This window comes from Gigantopelta aegis, chromosome 4, assembly GCF_016097555.1.
Source record: "Gigantopelta aegis isolate Gae_Host chromosome 4, Gae_host_genome, whole genome shotgun sequence".
NCBI lineage: Eukaryota > Metazoa > Mollusca > Gastropoda > Neomphalida > Peltospiridae > Gigantopelta > Gigantopelta aegis.
In genome coordinates this window covers 95,120,002-95,139,032 of record NC_054702.1, presented here as the reverse complement: position 1 = coordinate 95,139,032, position 19,031 = coordinate 95,120,002, and the positions used below count along the sequence as shown (strand labels likewise).

General features: G+C 35.4%; 1 protein-coding gene across 7 annotated transcripts in view; it reads right to left on the bottom strand.

Annotated features, from left to right (window-relative positions):
* Positions 1-19,031, bottom strand: part of LOC121371466 (nesprin-1-like) — a 191,958-nt gene that overhangs the window by 16,188 nt on the left and 156,739 nt on the right. For 6 of the 7 annotated variants that reach the window (XM_041497379.1, XM_041497385.1, XM_041497382.1 and 3 more), the window contains 20 exons: positions 18,795-19,007; positions 18,413-18,514; positions 17,531-17,551; positions 15,871-16,017; positions 15,041-15,211; positions 14,159-14,631; positions 13,506-13,668; positions 12,324-12,650; positions 11,525-11,854; positions 10,642-10,974; positions 9,589-9,722; positions 9,062-9,254; positions 7,854-8,486; positions 7,115-7,441; positions 6,278-6,598; positions 5,098-5,412; positions 2,709-2,875; positions 1,440-1,602; positions 771-958; positions 360-510 (listed from right to left, as the gene is read on the bottom strand). In XM_041497379.1, coding sequence (XP_041353313.1) covers positions 360-510; positions 771-958; positions 1,440-1,602; positions 2,709-2,875; positions 5,098-5,412; positions 6,278-6,598; positions 7,115-7,441; positions 7,854-8,486; positions 9,062-9,254; positions 9,589-9,722; positions 10,642-10,974; positions 11,525-11,854; positions 12,324-12,650; positions 13,506-13,668; positions 14,159-14,631; positions 15,041-15,211; positions 15,871-16,017; positions 17,531-17,551; positions 18,413-18,514; positions 18,795-19,007 — 4,872 coding nt within the window. The remainder of the gene's footprint in view (positions 1-359; positions 511-770; positions 959-1,439; positions 1,603-2,708; positions 2,876-5,097; positions 5,413-6,277; positions 6,599-7,114; positions 7,442-7,853; positions 8,487-9,061; positions 9,255-9,588; positions 9,723-10,641; positions 10,975-11,524; positions 11,855-12,323; positions 12,651-13,505; positions 13,669-14,158; positions 14,632-15,040; positions 15,212-15,870; positions 16,018-17,530; positions 17,552-18,412; positions 18,515-18,794; positions 19,008-19,031) is intronic. The other variant, XM_041497381.1, reaches the window with a different exon arrangement.

Below are 19,031 nucleotides of genomic sequence, written 5' to 3'. Positions count from 1 at the left end.
TAATCATTTATGCAATTACTTTAAATTTTTATATTTATAGTTATAGCAAAATGGCAGTGAATTATATTTTTATATCTTGTAGGTTGAGTTTTTCTTTCATGCAATGTATGTTTTTGCATATCCTATTTATCATCATATCAATAAAATTTCATATTTGTTATTAGAAAAACAAATATCTGTATTAGAACAGAACTCACATTTTCCTACAATTAATTCCATATCAATATGTTCATGGCACACATTACTTTCCGAACACATAAATTGTGCCATTTTGCTACATAAACAACTCAAATAATCGGCTTGTTTAAAACATGGTATCTTCTAATCTGTGGATGATACAGTATTTGTTGTGTATGTACCTCATACTTCCTGATTTCGTCCTTTGTCATTTCCACCGATACATCTGTGACATCACAGTCACCAATCTCAGTCTCCACATCCACCAACCAGTCAGAGAAAGTTTTACAATTTTCACGGAATGACTCCCATAACACCCATGTCTCCTCGATCCTATAGGCACAAAGAACAGAAACAACACTGAATAAGAAGCCAGTGCATGTAAAACATTATTGCTAAAGAGCTCCAAGCAAGGTACGGTAGGCATGTTTGCAAAAGGCAAAGGATCTTTGAAAGTAAGGCAATTGGGTAACAAATAACAATTCTGTTTGTAATAACTACCAAAAACCAGCCATTGTCATATACTAATAATGCAAGGTTTCTTTACTTTGACAGTTCTATAAATTATATTTCTCTATAAAATCATCTCATACCTTGATCGCCTGTCAGGTGAGAGTTCACAGATATTTCTCCATCGTCTGTCCAGGGTTTTCATGGTGTTCTGCAGAGCATTAAATTCCACCGCTGTTGGGCAGGCATCTGAGTCGTGCAGCAGCACTTCACACAGGTTCAGTACAGAGGCCACACCGGCACTATGATGTTCAATGTCTTGCTGCAATTCCTAGTTTTAAAACAAACAAAACAAATGTAATCAAATATGCTATAAACAAAACCATAAAAATTCATACAAAAAGCTCTTGAAACAGGTTTCTTTTGGATACAAAGGAATGTGTATTTAACCTTACTAAAATGACTATCAGTTAATACGGCTATTTTGTTGATTTTTTGAATAGTTTAGCAATATATTTACAGTATAACATAATTATTTGCAAATTTAACAATGCTATACAAAATGGTAATGTTATATGATGCTAAAATCATAAAGCTTATACAACATAGGTACTATATTAAAATACATTAAATATCTATTCACTGCAATATTTTAAGATCATAATATTTCATTTACAGATCACAATCCATCCTGAATCAAATGGTAATAAAAAAAACCCAGTTTTGATGTGTATAAACGTAAACAAAAGACTGAGTCTACTAGTTACAATTGATGAACCAACAGACTTGTGACTATGACTATAAAGTAATACCTGTTGGTGTTGAAGTTTTGCCTGGATATCCTGCATGTCACACTCCCGGTACACGAGGGCCCCACTCAGCTCCTGTTCTATGTCAGTTAACCACCGGCCCAGGTTTCTCATACTGATGTCTAGCTGCTTTACTGCCAACACTGTCTCACGCAGTTTTCGCTCTCTACAAAATAAACATTTACTTGTAGGATAGTTATAAATGAATTTCACAGATTTTTACTAATGTTTAATACAGCTTTCCAATAATTCAATCATTCAACATCACTTTTCAAAGTCAGTAAATTTATAAATATAAGAAACCCATGGCTAATATTACAAACAAATCATATTTTAGTACAACCGGACCACAAGATATATTTTGCCATATATATTTTTTGACGACAATAAAATTATATGTATTTGAAAAGGTACATTATTAATGCACCTTTCCTCAAATATAACATTTTAACAAGTAACACAGATCCTCAAAATACAGTGGTACAAATTCAATAATTTAACATGTTCAAAAATGTTGTTAAAAGCCCCTATATAAGAAATTCAATAATTTAACATGTTCAAAAATATGTTGTTAAAGCCCCTATATATTTTGTGTCCTTAGCTTGTGTTGTTTTTAATCAGTTCAGCTGGTATTAGTCTGTTTTAGTCTTATTGCAGGTTTTTTTTTAATTCCCTTGAGGAAGTATAAAGCTTTTAATGACATGTTGTGAATTTTAGATAGTTTTTAAGACAACTGTAACAGATTTCATATTATTTATATATTTTATATTGTCTAAATATATAATTCATAACTTACAAATGTTGGTAAGGAAGGAAGGAAGGAAATGTTTTATTTAACGATGCACTCAACACATTTTATTTATGGTTATATGGCGTCGGACATATGTTTAAGAACCACACAGATATTGAGAGAGGAAACCAGCTGTCGCCACTTCATGGGTTACTCTTTTTGATTAGCAGCAAGGGATCTTTTATATGCACCATCCCACAAACAGCATAGTTCATGTTACGCCTTTGTTACACCAGTTGTGGAGCACTGGCTGGAATGAGAAATAGCCCAAGGGGTCCACCAACAGGGATTGATCCTAGACCAACCATGCATCAAGCAAACACTTTACCACTGTTCCATGTCCTGTCCCATGTTGATAAGATTTCCACTTTTAAATAATATCATTTTAGTTGATATATTTTAAATTACCTCAGACCGACTCATCCTGCTAAACATTAATTAATGAAGATGTTTCTGCCAGCTGACAAGCTAAAATAACTAACCTGAAGTTAACTACAGCCTTTAGGTGCTGCCATCTGTCTTCCAGTTTTTGAAGTCTGTGTTCAATGTCTGCGGCTCGAATCTCGCTACTGACCTTCATGAGTCGATGACCTTGATCAACAAGATCTGATTTGATTCTCTCCTTCATCATCAAGTCGTGCTTGTATTCCTGACAAACAAAAGAATAATACATTGTAAACTCATATAGCTGTTTCAAGACAACACAGATATCTTAAAATGACACACAATAATCGTTTATCATGATCATCAACACACTTGCTATTGAGAAAAGACAGTCCACAGTGTTTCAACATCATCTAAAATACAGAAAAAAACCTATATTGACAACCACCTGTTTATTAAGAGAACACTAGGTTATTTGTTCTGTATACAAATACAGTTAAACCTGCTGAGTTAACCACCTCTATTAAGCTGCCAGATGTTTCCTAATAAATTCACTTTTCACATCTCAACCTGTAGTGGGAAAGTATGTGTATTTAAAGGCCACCTTTTAATATACCCAGTGCTGCTTGCTTTACATGCATTTCACTCTACACATGATTTACCTCCGTACAGCGGACACCTTATACACAGGAAAGAAATTATAAACTATGCTTATTTGGTGTCTAAGAGTTATTACAACACCCTTATTTTTTATATGTGTTTGGCAAGACAAGACAGTACATACCAATTTTTGATATGGAATATTTGTTGCAACTGGAACAAAAACATCATTCGGTCCACAGACGGGTATAGATCCTACAACATATCACATTCCAGGTGTGTGCTGTACCACTGATCCACACCCTATACTGTAACCTTATACAGACCATGGTCTATAATAAATCCCTAATTTAGCTTTAATAGATGGGTTCAATTTAATGATAATACATTTTGTAGTAATAAAATATGATTACCAGAAACTGACCAACCTTTGACATCCAAATACCCAATGATTAATAAATCAATGTGCTCTAGTGGTGACATTAAACAAAACAAACTTTAACTGACCAACCTGTTTAAATGCAGAAGTTAACTGTCCACGCATTTAACAGAATTAGACACTACCTTCCATGTTAAGCCATTTCACATATGATATGACACAGAATACACCAATGTATAAGCTTTCTGTTCAGTGTTACCAGTCTGAAAACACACTGTATACTGAAATCAGCGAGTATTGTTTATACTCTGTGGTGTTCCAGTCTCCTCCCTCGCTTCGTGGCTATATGCCAAACAGGTTACTAAACCTGTACTACTACTTCACACCTCCAGGAACATGTGGTGTCCAGGTGTGCTGGGCTGGCATCAATATGACCAGGTAGTAAACACCTCATTAAGTTACAGGTGGAAAAGATAATGCAGTTATATGAATAAATATATGTAATTTAGCATGATATACAATACTGCATGAATATGTTTTTAATTAAAAAAATTCATGAATGGTTTTATGATCTTTTTTAGATGATGCCCCATAACTGTTACATCAAAGGCTATGGCACGCAATGTCCAGTCTATGGGAGGGTACATATAAAAGATCCATTGCTACTAGTCAGAAGGGGTAGCCTGGGAGATAGAGAAAGGGTTTCTCCTTCTCATCAAAATACCAAATAACCATAGTTAAACAATTATACATTTCCAAAACACTATTTTTCTTAATAAAGTATTTTTGGGGTATTTTTTTGTATAGAGTTTCCTGCAATTTTTAAGATGTTATCGATTAACAAAGACCTTTTTAACAATTGTAATTACATATCAAATATATTTTTCTGCATAAAATTTTAGTGGCTGTATATTAAACGTGTTTCTGATCGTTCTAATATTTGTACTAGGTTAAATTTTCATTTTATTTCCTAAAATACTTTTTTTTTCATATGTATGAAATTATTTCAAGACAAAATTCAGTTTCAGCTTCTTACAAATATTAAGACGACCAGAAACACACTGAATATACAGACACTGATATTCTAAACCAGAAAATATATTTAATATGAAAGTTTAATCGTAGGAATATTTTATTAGTCGGAAACATCTTACAATGCAGCAAACTCAGGAATGTCCATTTAACCTAGATGAAAAAAAGTTTTAAGAATTGATATACAGTACATGTGCTTAAGGAATTTGGTACAAAAATATGACCGATTCTAGGCAGGTGTGTGTGTGTGGGGGGGGGGGGGGGGGGTTTCGAGAGGTAAAACTCTAGTTCATACAAATTTTTTGTTTCAATAAATTTTCCAGAGGAGCATGATTTGACCCCATTCCCTTCAAAATTCACTTGCCACAGTCTACACCTACCCTGTTAATATTCCTGGATTCTTCTTCAGGTATAGCAAATTAAGAAATATCTATACATCCCCTTCGTGAAAATCTGTGATATATTAATTAATTTACCGTTTCCAGCTTCTCAAGTAGATCCTCTACATGCATTTCTCTTGTGGAGATGACCTTGACCTCCATGTCATCAATCCACTCAGTGATCTCCCGTAGCTGGTCTCCAAATCCAGACCATCGACACACAGAGTCACGGATTCGCTGGTCTCGGAGTGCCGACTGACTAGATAGTTCATCCCACTGTTTGTTGAGCAAACGGATCCTCTGGTGGAGAATGTTCATGTCCTCGGACTGAATCAAGCGACTCAGTTTTTTCTCACGAGCCAGCAGTGTCTGGCGGCGGTCTTCAGAGTTAGCAAATGCTGTGCTAATGTCCTGCAAGGCACAGATGTGAAGAAGTTATACAAAATCCAAGATGATACCGCCCAAAAATAATGAATCCATTGTCATAATTCTAGTTTTCAATGATTTAATAAACATTTACGGAAATGTAGTCACCATTAACACCCAGGAAAAATAAAATACAAATATAACCATTATTATTATTATTATTATTATTATTATTATTATTCTACTCATATATATGAACAAAGGACATCATTTTTTATATAATTTTGTCATATTCTAAATCTAAGTAACATACTAAGATGTTTCTTGCTTAATGATATATTTTTTATGACTTCAAAAAACATTATAAAATGCTTGTGTACAGGTACATGTACACATGTATGTGTGTGTATGCATGCATGCATATGCGCACATGTATAAATAACATGTACGTTTATATTTACATAATAATAATAATAAATTCTTTATTTAATGAGGGTAACACAGTTAGCAAAAACTAACTTCCCTGAGGCCCTCAGGTACAAACAATACAGAATTACAATATGTACATTTATGAACAAATAAAAAATACATATATGGCAATAAACATATGTATGACAATGACAATGATAGTACTGGATACTGCCTTGGAAAATGCAGCATGTCTTTACCTTGCAGATGCTGAGTTCCGACTGCAAGTCATCATACTTCAATGGAAGTTCTGAAGAAATGTATGTATGTTTATATGTACATGTATATAATGTAAAGCAATGACTTGCGGCCCCTGAATGTTGACTTTACTAATGGTTTTGGGGACAATAAAAACCAAGAAAACCTCACCAAACAATTGCTATCAATTAAAATGACAATGATAGTACTGGATACTGCCTTGGAAAATGCAGCATGTTTTTACCTTGCAGATGCTGAGGTCTGACTGCAAGTCATCGTACTTCGATGGAAGTTCTGAAGAAAGAGACTTCCTCGTCTCCTTCAGCCAGCCGAGAATGTCCTCAATGTCCTCCTCACACTCCTTCCACTCCTTGAGCACCTCCTCCAGGTGGGCGCGGTGCTCCTCCAGCTGGGAGAAGGTCTCCAGGTAGCTGTGTTGTAGCTGGGCCAGGCACACCTTCAGCTCCTCCGCAGCATCCCCATCCGCTCGCTGGAGCAAGGTGTTGCCAAGGTCACGGACCTTCTTCAGGTTGTCTTCCTGCAGCCGGAGCTCTCCCTGAGTGTTCTAGAAAAAACAATAAATTATGTATATATAACAAAAATAATAAAATAAAATATATAACTAATATACACATGCACAAATAAATGAATGAATGAATGAATCTTTAATGAGACCTGAGCACAAAACATACACCGGCTATTTGGAATGAATGAATGTTTAACGACACCCCAGCATGAAAAATACATCGGCTATTGGGTGTCAAACTATGGTAAATGCAAAAAGTAACGACTATTTAGTGTCACATGTAAGCATTAGATAAATACTAATTACACAAGTATATATAAACATGAGTATGATTATGAATAATGCAAGTTTATTTAATTAATTATGCACAATAAACCATATAACTACATATATTCAAACAAAAAAAAGATGTCAGAAAAAAAGAGATGGAAATTATGAAATAAAATGTGTGTTTTTATAATATAAATCTCATTACTATAACACACAATATTTTACAAAGAATTTGTATAAATTTGTCAACTATCCAAGCCTTCTATTTAGTGATAACCAACATACCCTAACTTTCTCAAGAAGGTTTCTTATTTGCTGCAAGGATGCTGATTCAAACTGATATGACTCCAGGTCCTTTTCTTGCCTATTTAGCCAATCACGAAGCTGCTCACTTAGAGAATTGAACATCTTCCATTGTTTAATGGTATTGTCAATGATAGCCTTTCTCTGATTGGCTCTTCTGGACACACTCTGCCATTGTTCAGCCAATAACTGAAGTTTTTGCTTAAATTCCTCCTCATCTTCTACATCTCCTGTTTTCAACATTTGCTGGCCATCATTTATTATAGCATGTAGAACTTGCTGTCGTGCATACATATCAGATTCAAATTTCTGGAAAAATAATTTTTTATATATATATATATATATATATATATATATATATTATAACTTCTTCCATGGTATTCATACAGAATTATGTATAGTCGACCCACAAATTTCTGATAATTATGCGAAAGTAATAGGCATGCAATAAATTTGAACTTATAACATATATACATGTATTTCACTGTACCTATACCACAGTTTTGCACACAAACTGACATATTAGAGCCAGAATATGCTATATTTACCTTTTGCATTTGGCGTTAATAAGTTGAGACAATATGAAGAAACAGTTATGATTTTTTGTTTTTTAATTTCTCACAGATATAGAAAGCATTTTAATGCTGTCTAACTCACATTTCTAGAACATCTCTTAATAGAAAGAAAAGAAAGGAAAACCGATATAAAAAGCACTTTATACCTCACACTTTCTCTGCTGGTCAAGTAAATCAGCCAGGTTGTCTCCAATCTCCAGTGCCAGGTCTTGTTCCGTCTGAGCGAGGAAGGTCATCCAAGACTCACACTTCTCTGTGAAGTCTTGCTGAACCAGCATGTTGCCCTGGAGAGTCCTACACCTCTCTTTACACTCGCCATACAGATTGTACCAGCGATGATTCAGATCACTCAGTCTATTGGCATCGCCATCACAGAGAGCAAGTCGGTACCCCAGTCCATTCAGACCATCTAACCTGTCTGAGTTGGTATTGAACTGGCTCAGAAGATCCTTGAGCTGGTCCATGCGGCTGCGGAGGTCAGACTCATCGGCTGATTTGTTAGGGTCTTCAGCTCCCAAGATGTTTTCGGCGTAGGTGAGGAAGTTGTTGATGAAGTCGAACACCTCACTGAAGTGACTCAGCTGCGACATGTCTTGTTTGAGGGTGTCGGACTGGGTGGACAGCATCTGTCTCAGGTTCATCAGTCTCTGTTCCAACAACGTCTGACGTGAGGTCAGAATAGCAATGGTTGAAGTGTCCATGTGTTGGGCAAGCTCGTCACTCAGTCGATACAGATCGGACACCTGGGTCTGGACATTGTCCAGTTCCATCTGCAGTTGCTGCAAATATAGAATAAAAGTGAACTAATCTAAATGGACAGGTCTAGATATCAACTCTACTTGATACTGTAAACCTTGAAACAAAATGTCTGCATATAAATTTTGCATCACTCATGGCCAACCTCAAGTAGTGAAATGTATACACACACATAACAGTTGTTTGCACAATTTTCTACATCACAAATATGTACTTGAACCCAGAATATTTATTGAACAATGACAATTTTACATTTTGTACCATAAATTTATGTGAATGTATTAAAAAACACCACCAAGTAATGACTTTGTAAGTATAATAATTTCAAATAATTAAGAAAACTTTGCAAGGTTTTTAAATGTTATTGTCAGCTTTTCATCATTGAATGAGGATAGAAAGAGTTTGAGATAGTGATCAAATCTGAAAGTCTGGAAACATCTGGATCTTATTACAGTCCTGATTAAGGATGATTATTAAAAAATCATTATCATTTGTTAACAACGTAAAAGGTTTTAGTATTCGACATAAAGTAAGATGAAGCCCGTGACAAATTCTCATTAACATAACACATTCATCAAGAGGTTTAGAATAATGTTACCTTGCACTGTTCAAAGCATTCTCCTTGTTTGCTAGGATCGTCCCTCAATCCTGCAAGATCTTGACAGAGTCTCTCCTTGCCGTCCAGCCAACCTCGGATCTCATTGTACTGAGTCTCATAGAGCTGCCAGTGGTGCAGACAGTCATCAAACTGTTTTCGTTTAATAGCCAACTCACGAGCCAACTGCCGCCTCCTGTAACAATAAAACATAACAAAAGTATAATACAGAGACATCACACTGAAAAAGGTCTCAACTGTCAATAGGCCACAAAATAAAATTTTAATATTAATGTTTTTATCATAAACCTAACAAGAATCAAAAGTCATCATTTAAGTTATAACAAACAGTAAATCTTATATCATGACCTTAACCATTAATGACTCCTTAAGCATGGCTAATAAATATTAATTTATGCTGCAAAGTAATATTTTCTGCATGACCTTAACCTTCAGTCATATAAATATAGATTAAACAATGAGAAATCTTTAGGTCAATTAATAAATATAAGTAAAGGAAATACACAAACTTTGTCTGAATGTCGGCAACTGTTTTCTGTATCTCTGTTCGGACTGGATCCTCACAGACTTGTGTCAGCTGGTTGGCCAGGGCAACAAAGGATTCCAGCTGGTCCTCGTAGTGAGCTAGCTCGGACTCAAGATTCTGTACATAAAATAAAAATCAAAGTATAAGATATCATTACTGTAACATCACACAAAATAAAAATAGAAAAAGGGTTTCAGTCTGGGTCTTTCTCACCACAGATGTGTAATGAATTACATTTTTAAATTTGTAGTATGTGCTTTCCAGAGTGGCAAATGTGCATCTACAAGACCAAATTGTTACTGATTTAAAACACCAGCATATAGTAATGGAAAATTAATACAATTCTGTAACCAATTTAAGAAGACAAATGTTTGAAGGTTTCTTTTATATCTTTAACGCGTTCAGAATAAAAGTAGCAGAGGTGGCCCTCTTAAAAATGTGGTCTAACACTACCAGGTGGTGAAATCCAAGATGGCCACCAAAATTATTAAAGCATTTTTTTCTTTAACCATATATCCGATTACATAATTGACAATTCACAGGCAATGACTGAATAGTGTGTTAGGAAATCATTAAACAAACTTTACTCTAGTAACTGGCTAGTGAAAGAAACGATAGTGTAGTGATCTTACACCCTACCAATGAGCCATTAAAGCACTCAACCAGCCTTAAGGAAATGTTTTATTTAACAACACACTCAACACTTTTTATGTATGGTTATATGGCGTTGGACATATGGTTAAGGACCACACAGATATTGAGAGAGGAAACCTGCTGTCGCCACTTCATGGGCTACTCTTTTCGATTAACAGCAAGGGATCTTTTATATGCACCATCCCACAGACCTGACAACACATACTACGGCCTTTGATATACCAGTCGTAGTGCACTAGCTGGAGCGAGAAATAGCCCAATGGGCCCACCGACTGGGATCGATCCCAGACCGACCACACATCAAGTGAACGCTTTACCACTGGGCTATGTCACACCCCTCAAACAGTCTTAAGGCTGACAGCTTAACCACTACACTACTGACCTTGAGTTTGTCTGCCTGAGCCCGGAGCGTGTTGATGTCCCCTCCCACCAGACTGTACTGGTTGAGACAGTACTCGGTCTGTGTGAGCAGCTGGTTGATGTCCTGCAACTCGGAGCTGTATCTCTCCCACTGCCCCAGCATGTCATGCAGCAGGTGATCCACGTTAAGTAGCTGCTCCTCCAGGTAGAGCCACTGGCGATTCAGGTCCTCGATGCTCTCCCGGACACTGCGCTGACAGCCAGGGGAATCTGCACTCAGGTCTATCAGCTCTCCAGCCAGTTTCTTCACACCTTCCAGGTCAGATTCCTTGTTCTTGATGTGCTCCTGCATCGCCTGAATAAACATAGTGAACTTATGTATTCTTTTATAGTAATGACAACTTAAAGCAATTTGAATAATAATCACAATCTGTTAAAAATTTAGCACAGTATTAACATCTCAAGCACAAGTCATGTTGTCTTAGTTTTTAGGATAGTGTTACATTATCTGATAAATAGTGCAGTTTTTTCAGGTGCTCATTCATTCATTATGGCATAAAATATGAATGAAAGGGAGAATGGATGGATAGATAGATGGATGTATTAATGAATTAATAGATGGATAGGTTGTTGGTTGGGTGGGTGGGTGGATGCATAGATGTATGGATAGATGAAGGGATGTTTAACAAAACCCTGCACAAAAAGTACATTGGTCATTGGTCCCATATCTCATTTTCAGGACATTTATATATTTGAGCTTCTAAATACAAAACCAATCTTCATTTCTTTTTTCTTTCTATACCTCACATACTTTATTTGGAAACTATAAATATTAACATTAAAAAACCATATAATTTTTCCTGTTTCTACTAGTACAACAATTCAGCATTTTAAATAAAACTCACTTTACATTCCTTCAACGTCTGTTTTACAGCTACTCCGTGTCCAATCAACTGGTACTTCTTAATTTTGTCTTCTTGTTCATGGAACCATGACTGAAGCTGCAACAGGGCTTGTTCATACTCATCGTAGCGTGCCTGCAGTTGTTCTAGACTGTGCAGACGGTCACCAACATCTGTCATTGCTTTCTTCCACTGTCGGTTCAACTCTGCCAGCTTCTCACCAAAGTCAACCTTCTCAAAGTCTTCTGTTGGATCCTGGGGCATTGGCTGAAGAATGGACTGGTTTACAAAGTCCATCGTCATCTGTTTACTGGACAGCTCAATTTTGTATCCCTGGCAATGGAGAAATCATAGGTGTCATACCTCATATGTATGATGTTCAAATCTGAACAAGAAAATTAATACACTGTCTTCTAAGTCATATCCCTGCATGAGGTCTACCGGACCCAACAAAGTTGCATATATCCTAAGATCACAGGCCATAACTTTGTCAAAAATGGGTAATTTGCCATGAAAATCAAACTTGATCTATAAAAGTACATATTCCGTCTTTAAAATGAAACTTAAAAAAAAAAAAAATTGAAAGTATAAACAACAGACATCCTAATCAATGTTACTTAAGAGTTCAATGGACACTTTGTAATTGGATGCTAGATGAATATGTGATTAATTGGATGCTAGATGAATATGTGATTTGTAACTTCAAGTTATTAAATTAAAACATAAATGTATATTCCTTCTTTAAAACGAAATTTAAAAAATCTGAAGGTATATAAGCACCAAATATCCAAATCAATCTTACTTTATATTTCTTCAGCATCACTTCAATATCTGCCAGTGTTTTGACTGGTTTTTCTCTGTCCACTTGTAAAGACTCCTTGATCTCCTCCAGCCAGGACTCCAGCTCATGCAACGCCTGCCTCGATGGCATCAGGTCCATCTGAGCCTGGTGTAGGAACTCCTCGGTCTGTCTGATGTCGTGTTGCAGGTGTTCCCATTCGTCTTCAAACTGAGCCAGGCGGTCATCCAGACCCGTGGTGTTGTAGTTCTTGTTCTGGAGGAGCTGTCGGCCGACTGTGATAACTTTGTTCTTCAGTGGAAGCTGGTTCTCCACCTCCTTCTGGAACTCCTGGCAAGACAAGTGAAGGTGGTAACATTTAGTAATCTGTCTTATTATAATGGATGTAATTTAGTGTTATGATGTCACAGAGGCAATACTTTAAGAAGTCAACTAGAAGTGTGATGGGTACCAGTATTAAACACACCCAAGCAGGTCCCAAGTCATGTATCATTTGATGGATAGATAAGTAGTTATATTATGTGGAAAGTAGTTATTTTATATACATTGGTTGGTTGGTTAGCTGGCTTGTTGGAGTTCTCGAAGTCATAATGTGCAGTGCTTCAGTTCTAAGATAACAACGACATAAGAACTAACTAGGCCAGTAAAGGAAAATGCAATAACTTTTCATAATGAAACCTCTCAAAAGCAGACCCTCAATAAACATGAATTCTCTCAAAACCAGATGTTTTTCACAGTCCCTTTTATATCAGTAAAGAACAGAACCTCTCTAAACTGGACACCCATTAAATTAGCACTTTTCACTTTTTACTTGTTCCTGTAGGTGTTTGGTTTACATGGATTTCACTGTACTCCAAGTAGTAATAGTAAAATGTAATGCCAAAAAGCATTACACATCATACTAATGCTGATACTCACTCACTGAACCAAAAAGGTATATATTTGCCTCTTCCAGCTGACATTCAATATCACTAACACATCTATGCCACATTTGATCGTAATTACTATTTTTATGGGTTTTAAAAATTATTTTCATATTCTGTTTACAAACAATTTTTATAACATAAGCTTTAAACGTTTACTTAACATATGAGTTATGAGAGAATGACAAAACAAAGGCACTTTATGCATAATAACAATACATACTAACACTACATGCACATAACTTTACTGTCTAGTGCCTACCAAAAGTTTCTCCACTTTGGTTCTAATGGCAGCCATGCTTTGTCGGTCTTTTTCTGTTAGCTGTTTCATACTGGCAAGTTTCATCTTTGCTGTGGCAAGCCATGAATTCAAGATGGTTGCCTCTGCTTCAAATGTCTGCAGTTGATCTCCCAAAGTTTCCATTCTAAGGAAATAATAATATACATAGGTCTAAAATATATTCTGACTTCTAAGATGATAAAACTAGTACACCAATTTATATATAGTGAAAGTCAAAGGATAAATGAATATGAAGTATAACAATTACTGAACATGTGAGTATAATAAATGTAATTAATTGTAATAAAAATTGATTTGATATTGAATTATATTGTAAAAACTCTAAAATTAAACATGATATGTTGAATCCAGCAACAAATATAACAACCGTATTTATTTCAGTTAAAGGGGATGTGCTGAGTTTGCTGTTGAATCCAGCAACAAAATAACAACTCTTTCTTTTTATTAAAAGGATTGTGCTGAATTTGTTCCTTATTGTAACATGTTTTTGTCAAATAGAGCCTTTTCAGCAACTAAAATGACATATATATCTTGTAGTCAGTAGAAAGAATAGACAGAAAAAAAGATGCTATACTATGGCACAGATTGACAAGCAATGACATCTTCCAACTCACTTCTTGAGCTCCTGTGTGAGCCGTGTGTTCAAGTCGACCCACTTGTCGGCCATGTCTGTGACCAAAGCCTCCAGCGTGGGACAGTTGACGCTGTGCAGGATCTGCTTACCACGATCCACCACCTCAAACACGGCACCCTTCTCCTCTCCCAGCTGCTTCTGCAGGCGCTGGTACGTCGTCAGCTTCTCCTGGATGGTCGCCAGGGAGTCACCACTGGCCACCGGTTTGGGGATCTGCTGCTCGATGCTGGACAACACCTGCTGAAGGTGAGTGTACATGGTGTCCAGCTCGGACCACTGTCGGACCAGCCGCTCCAGCCGCTGACCGTGAAGACTGGCCTGATCGACTAGAACATGGGTCTGGTTGCTAAGACGTGAGTGCTGTGCCTGGTGGTCCTCCTGGGAGGTGGGGTCACACTGGGAAGCCATGGAGTCCAGCATGGCCTTGTGCACTTCTAGATCGCTGAAGAAATCCTGCAATAAGAAAACATAACATGGTGAAGTAAATGAGAGACATGAGTAGTAAATAAAATGTTGGAATATGTGCTGTCCTGTCTGTGTAAAAGTCTTCTTAAGGCTTGCTGTTAATGAAAAAATTTAGCTTTTTTTAAAACTCTGTAACAATTATAAAATGTTTGAGATACAATATAAGATAATTAATTAATCAATGTGCTAATGGATTAATTAAATACATCAAACTTTACTTCAAATGAGAGAATAATTAGTGGAATCAGATTTTCTTTAAAGTGCTTGTTTAAAGCAAGCATCTTCTAATGGATCAACATCATGAATGTAACTTCAATCTAGACTAGCATCTATGGCAACATTAGTGAAAAATACAGAGAGTGTCAATAATAATAAATTTAGCTTCCACTGGACCTACCTTATGTGAACTGAGCTGTTGTTTGAGATGGGCAAGATCTGTGCTGGAGATAGAGTCGGTCTGTAATTTGCCCTCAGCGGTCAAGATAAACTCGGTGTAGTCATTGAGTAAGGTAGCGTACTGCTCCTGCTGAGATGTTGACTGCAGTAGGCTGGCTTTCCTGTCCATCACCTTTATGTGAAAAATTATTTGGTGAGGTATGTCACATTATTTGCTGTCATAAAATGTAGCTTCAATTTTCTATTATATTCTTATAATTTGATTTGATCTAGTGTATCTCGTGACCAGTGTATCAGATAATATTGTATATGACACATTTATACTTTGTCCCATCATTCTAAAAAAAACCCAGTTTTTTGTAAATAATTTCAGTTTGGTTTGACATAAGAAGACAAGTAAAGGCATTTTGGAAATATCATAAAAAACACTATTTTTTGTGCAACTTACATATCAATCGGTTCAGAAATAAATAATTTGTAGTAAATTCCATAGCTGTGAAAAAATGCAATTTCTGTGGGACAGACTATAATTACTTAAGCTCCCATTTTCATCAATTAATTCTAGTCAAGGTGTACCACATTTATATCTATGATGTACATGTTGTTTGAAAGGTTGTAGCTGGCAATTTTAACCAGGTATGTATGTCATTAAACATCATTCATTCATTCATTCATTCATTCATTCATTTATTCATTCAGTCATTTATTCAGTCATCCCTTCACTCTGTGGGATATGATTTGGTGGTCTGCACCCTGTATGGTTTGTTTATAACTATATTCTAAATGACATGTAGCATGTTTCAGATGAGTACATTACTTATTCAGTTCTACCTTTCTCTGTAGATCCATGTAGTTTGTCTGCAATGTGTTCAGTTCAGATGGAACTGTGCCTTGTGGATAATGGGCAGTTAACTCTGATTCTCGTCTCTTCAAATGTTCAAGTTGTCCTTCACAATTGTGCAAGTGGTGTTCAATTCTCTGATAAACATATAATGAATAAAGTAATAGTAATATAGATGTAGCAAAAATAATTGATTTCCACTTACTTCAATGTAAAATTCAAAATAAAATGTTAATTGATAATAATGTCACGTGGCATGCTAAACTATTCAGCAAGCTCCAAAATGTTGTATATATAGAGAATAATACATGAGTGGCCGTTAGATACGATTTATCTCACAACGAGTTGTTTTAAAATGTATCTAATGAGTGAAAGCGAGTTTGATACATTTTTAAACAATGAGTTGTGAGATAAATGGTATCTAACGGACACGAAGGTATTATTCTATTTCTTACATATCCTCAAAAACCAGGTTTTAAGCAAATTTTAACATCTTTATCGACTAAAAGATATTTACAAACCTTTGCACTTGTAGCTGACTTATGCGTCACAGACACATGGTTGCCAGGTTAACTATATGTTACAGTGTAATTGATTTCCACCACACTGTTTTATTATTGGACGTATGGCATTGGCGACCTGGTCATTACCTAGGAGCAGCCAGTCGTATGTCTTGAAATTGTTAACATACGTACGTGTGTAAACAACTTTGTGTTATTAAAAATAACGCATGGTGTTCTCACCAATGGGTGTGTAAGAAATATATATTAGTTTAACATCATTTTTAGGTTCTGCTTGTTAAAGCAATTTAATAGTAGCAAACTAGCCTTTTCAAGTCTGATACTTTCACTACACAATTTTACATAGTATTTATGGTTAATAAGGTGTTTGTTTGTCATGTCCTTTATAAAAATGAGCACATATTTGCTCCATCTCAACCTCATTTAAAAAACATATTATACATGCATGCATTTGATCAGTTATGTAGATTATTTGCAATGATCATGGCTTGATTTATTGAAAATTACTCCATTTTATTAATTTCTATTGGCAATATAGCAGAGTTCAAGAATTGAAGAAAGTTATAGAATTCTAGTATATATGATTCTTATATTTTCATTATATAAAATCACATCAAGAGCATATGTATACTAATACAAAACATGCAAAATGTACTAACTATTGTAGGTCACAAGTCATAAAGTGAATTATGATTTTCAATAAATATATTAATGATAGCTTTAGCAGAATGAAACAGCATTATAACAAACTGATGATATGTGCACTGACTGCTAATGATGAATGGCAATTACCAATGCAAAACTAACAATGATTTGTGTTGAATGCTCCAAGATGGTTAGCTAAAACTACACGATGACAGCTATATGTACTGCATGGACACACACATTTCTGTGTGTGATTTTATTCAAGCCATTCCACACAAGAAGCGTTACTACTTAATTCTCAAATACTTGACACAACAGTGTAAACTTTTCAGAAAGCTACTGTGATCATGTAACTTCCTGTTAAAACCTAAACCATCACCATGATGCTTTGTCTACTAATATATTATGTCATAATGATGGTGACCAATAACCAATACATAAGCTGAGTGATTCCTCAACCAATAAGCTTTTCTTATGAACTTACCACAACTTCAGGATTCAAAACCTTTAGTTAAAAGCAATACAATTGGGGTTTTTTGTTTTTTAAAACATTATTCTGTTAGTGATACAAATAATTAAAACATTTCTAGTATCAGTCTAAATGCTTTTATTTGTATGCACCTATTAAAAGCAGAATATTTGTATCACCTATATAAACTATGAGTAAACTAAGTTATTTTAGTTGGAAATGCATGCATGCTCTATATGTTGTAAGTAATTGCTCTATATGTTGTAAGTAATAAGTACTTGTGTTAAATAGTTATACAGTAATAGGTTGCGATTTCTTTTCTTGTTAACCATATAATTTTCAATACAATTTTAATTTTGATTTGTCTTGCATCATTACTTCAGTTATGTCATTAAAATATATGGAAGATGGATTAAATATATTTTATTACCATAAACAAACATGGATTTGGGACTGGCATATATTATGGCCTCTCCCCATGTTTTATGAAAGTACAATAATACAGTCAACATTACGAAAATATTTTATGTATAGAAGATACCAGAAAGACCCATGAAATATTCAAGTTTGCTTCACCATAAGGAGTTTTCTCATGGTAGCAATTTGTAGAATAGGATTTGTAGAGGACACACACAGAGAAATAACAGTGAAGTGAATTAAAATAGGCTAATCATACTGTGTGAATGCACAATTAACAGTAAGACAATTAAAAATATCAAATGCCAATTTTTGTACATGAACAGAAACCTAAAAAGTGGATTTGAAGTTATAAAATGAAATCAATGAACCAACTAAATAATGGGTGTGCTAATAGATGTTTTGTATTCTCCGTAGAAAATGTCATACAGTGAACATGTAGTTGAGTTGTTTAAGTGATATGAGAAGTGAATGACCAACCTTCATCTCTGTGGTGAGCTGTGGTAGAGATGAGGACTGAGGCTGGGTTGATATCATCTTCTGAGCTTCCTGTAGTCCTGTGTGTAAACTGCGAACCTCATCCTGACAGAAACAAGTTAAGCATTGTTCAGCAGGTAAATCATTTTCTATTTTGTGTATTTTAACCAAAAATGACTACTAATAAAAATAAGAATGTGTAAAATTCCAAAGGTAATGCCGAAATTAAGTTTTACTAAACGTTGGTAAACTTTTACTTATATATGCGTATAAATGTAAAGCCAATTGAAAACAAAAAGTAAAATCTATTGCTCTCCATTGTATTCACTTAAGATTAAACAAAAAGTGTACATATCTGGAATATAATTATTTTAACAACTCATACCTGATACTGTTTCCACAAAGAGTTGACCTTGCGGAGTTCCTCCCCTTGGGACTGGGCTTGGCCTTCTAGCATTATGACTCTGTCATTCAAACTGGCCAGTGTCTGCTGGATCAGATCTCGACTTTGCAGATTAGTTGATGCCAACAGCTGCTGTGCCTGATTGCTCATTTTAGTTATCTCCCCTTGCAAGGCTTTGATTTCATGCTGAAGAGCCTAAATAATAAAGAGTACACTTGA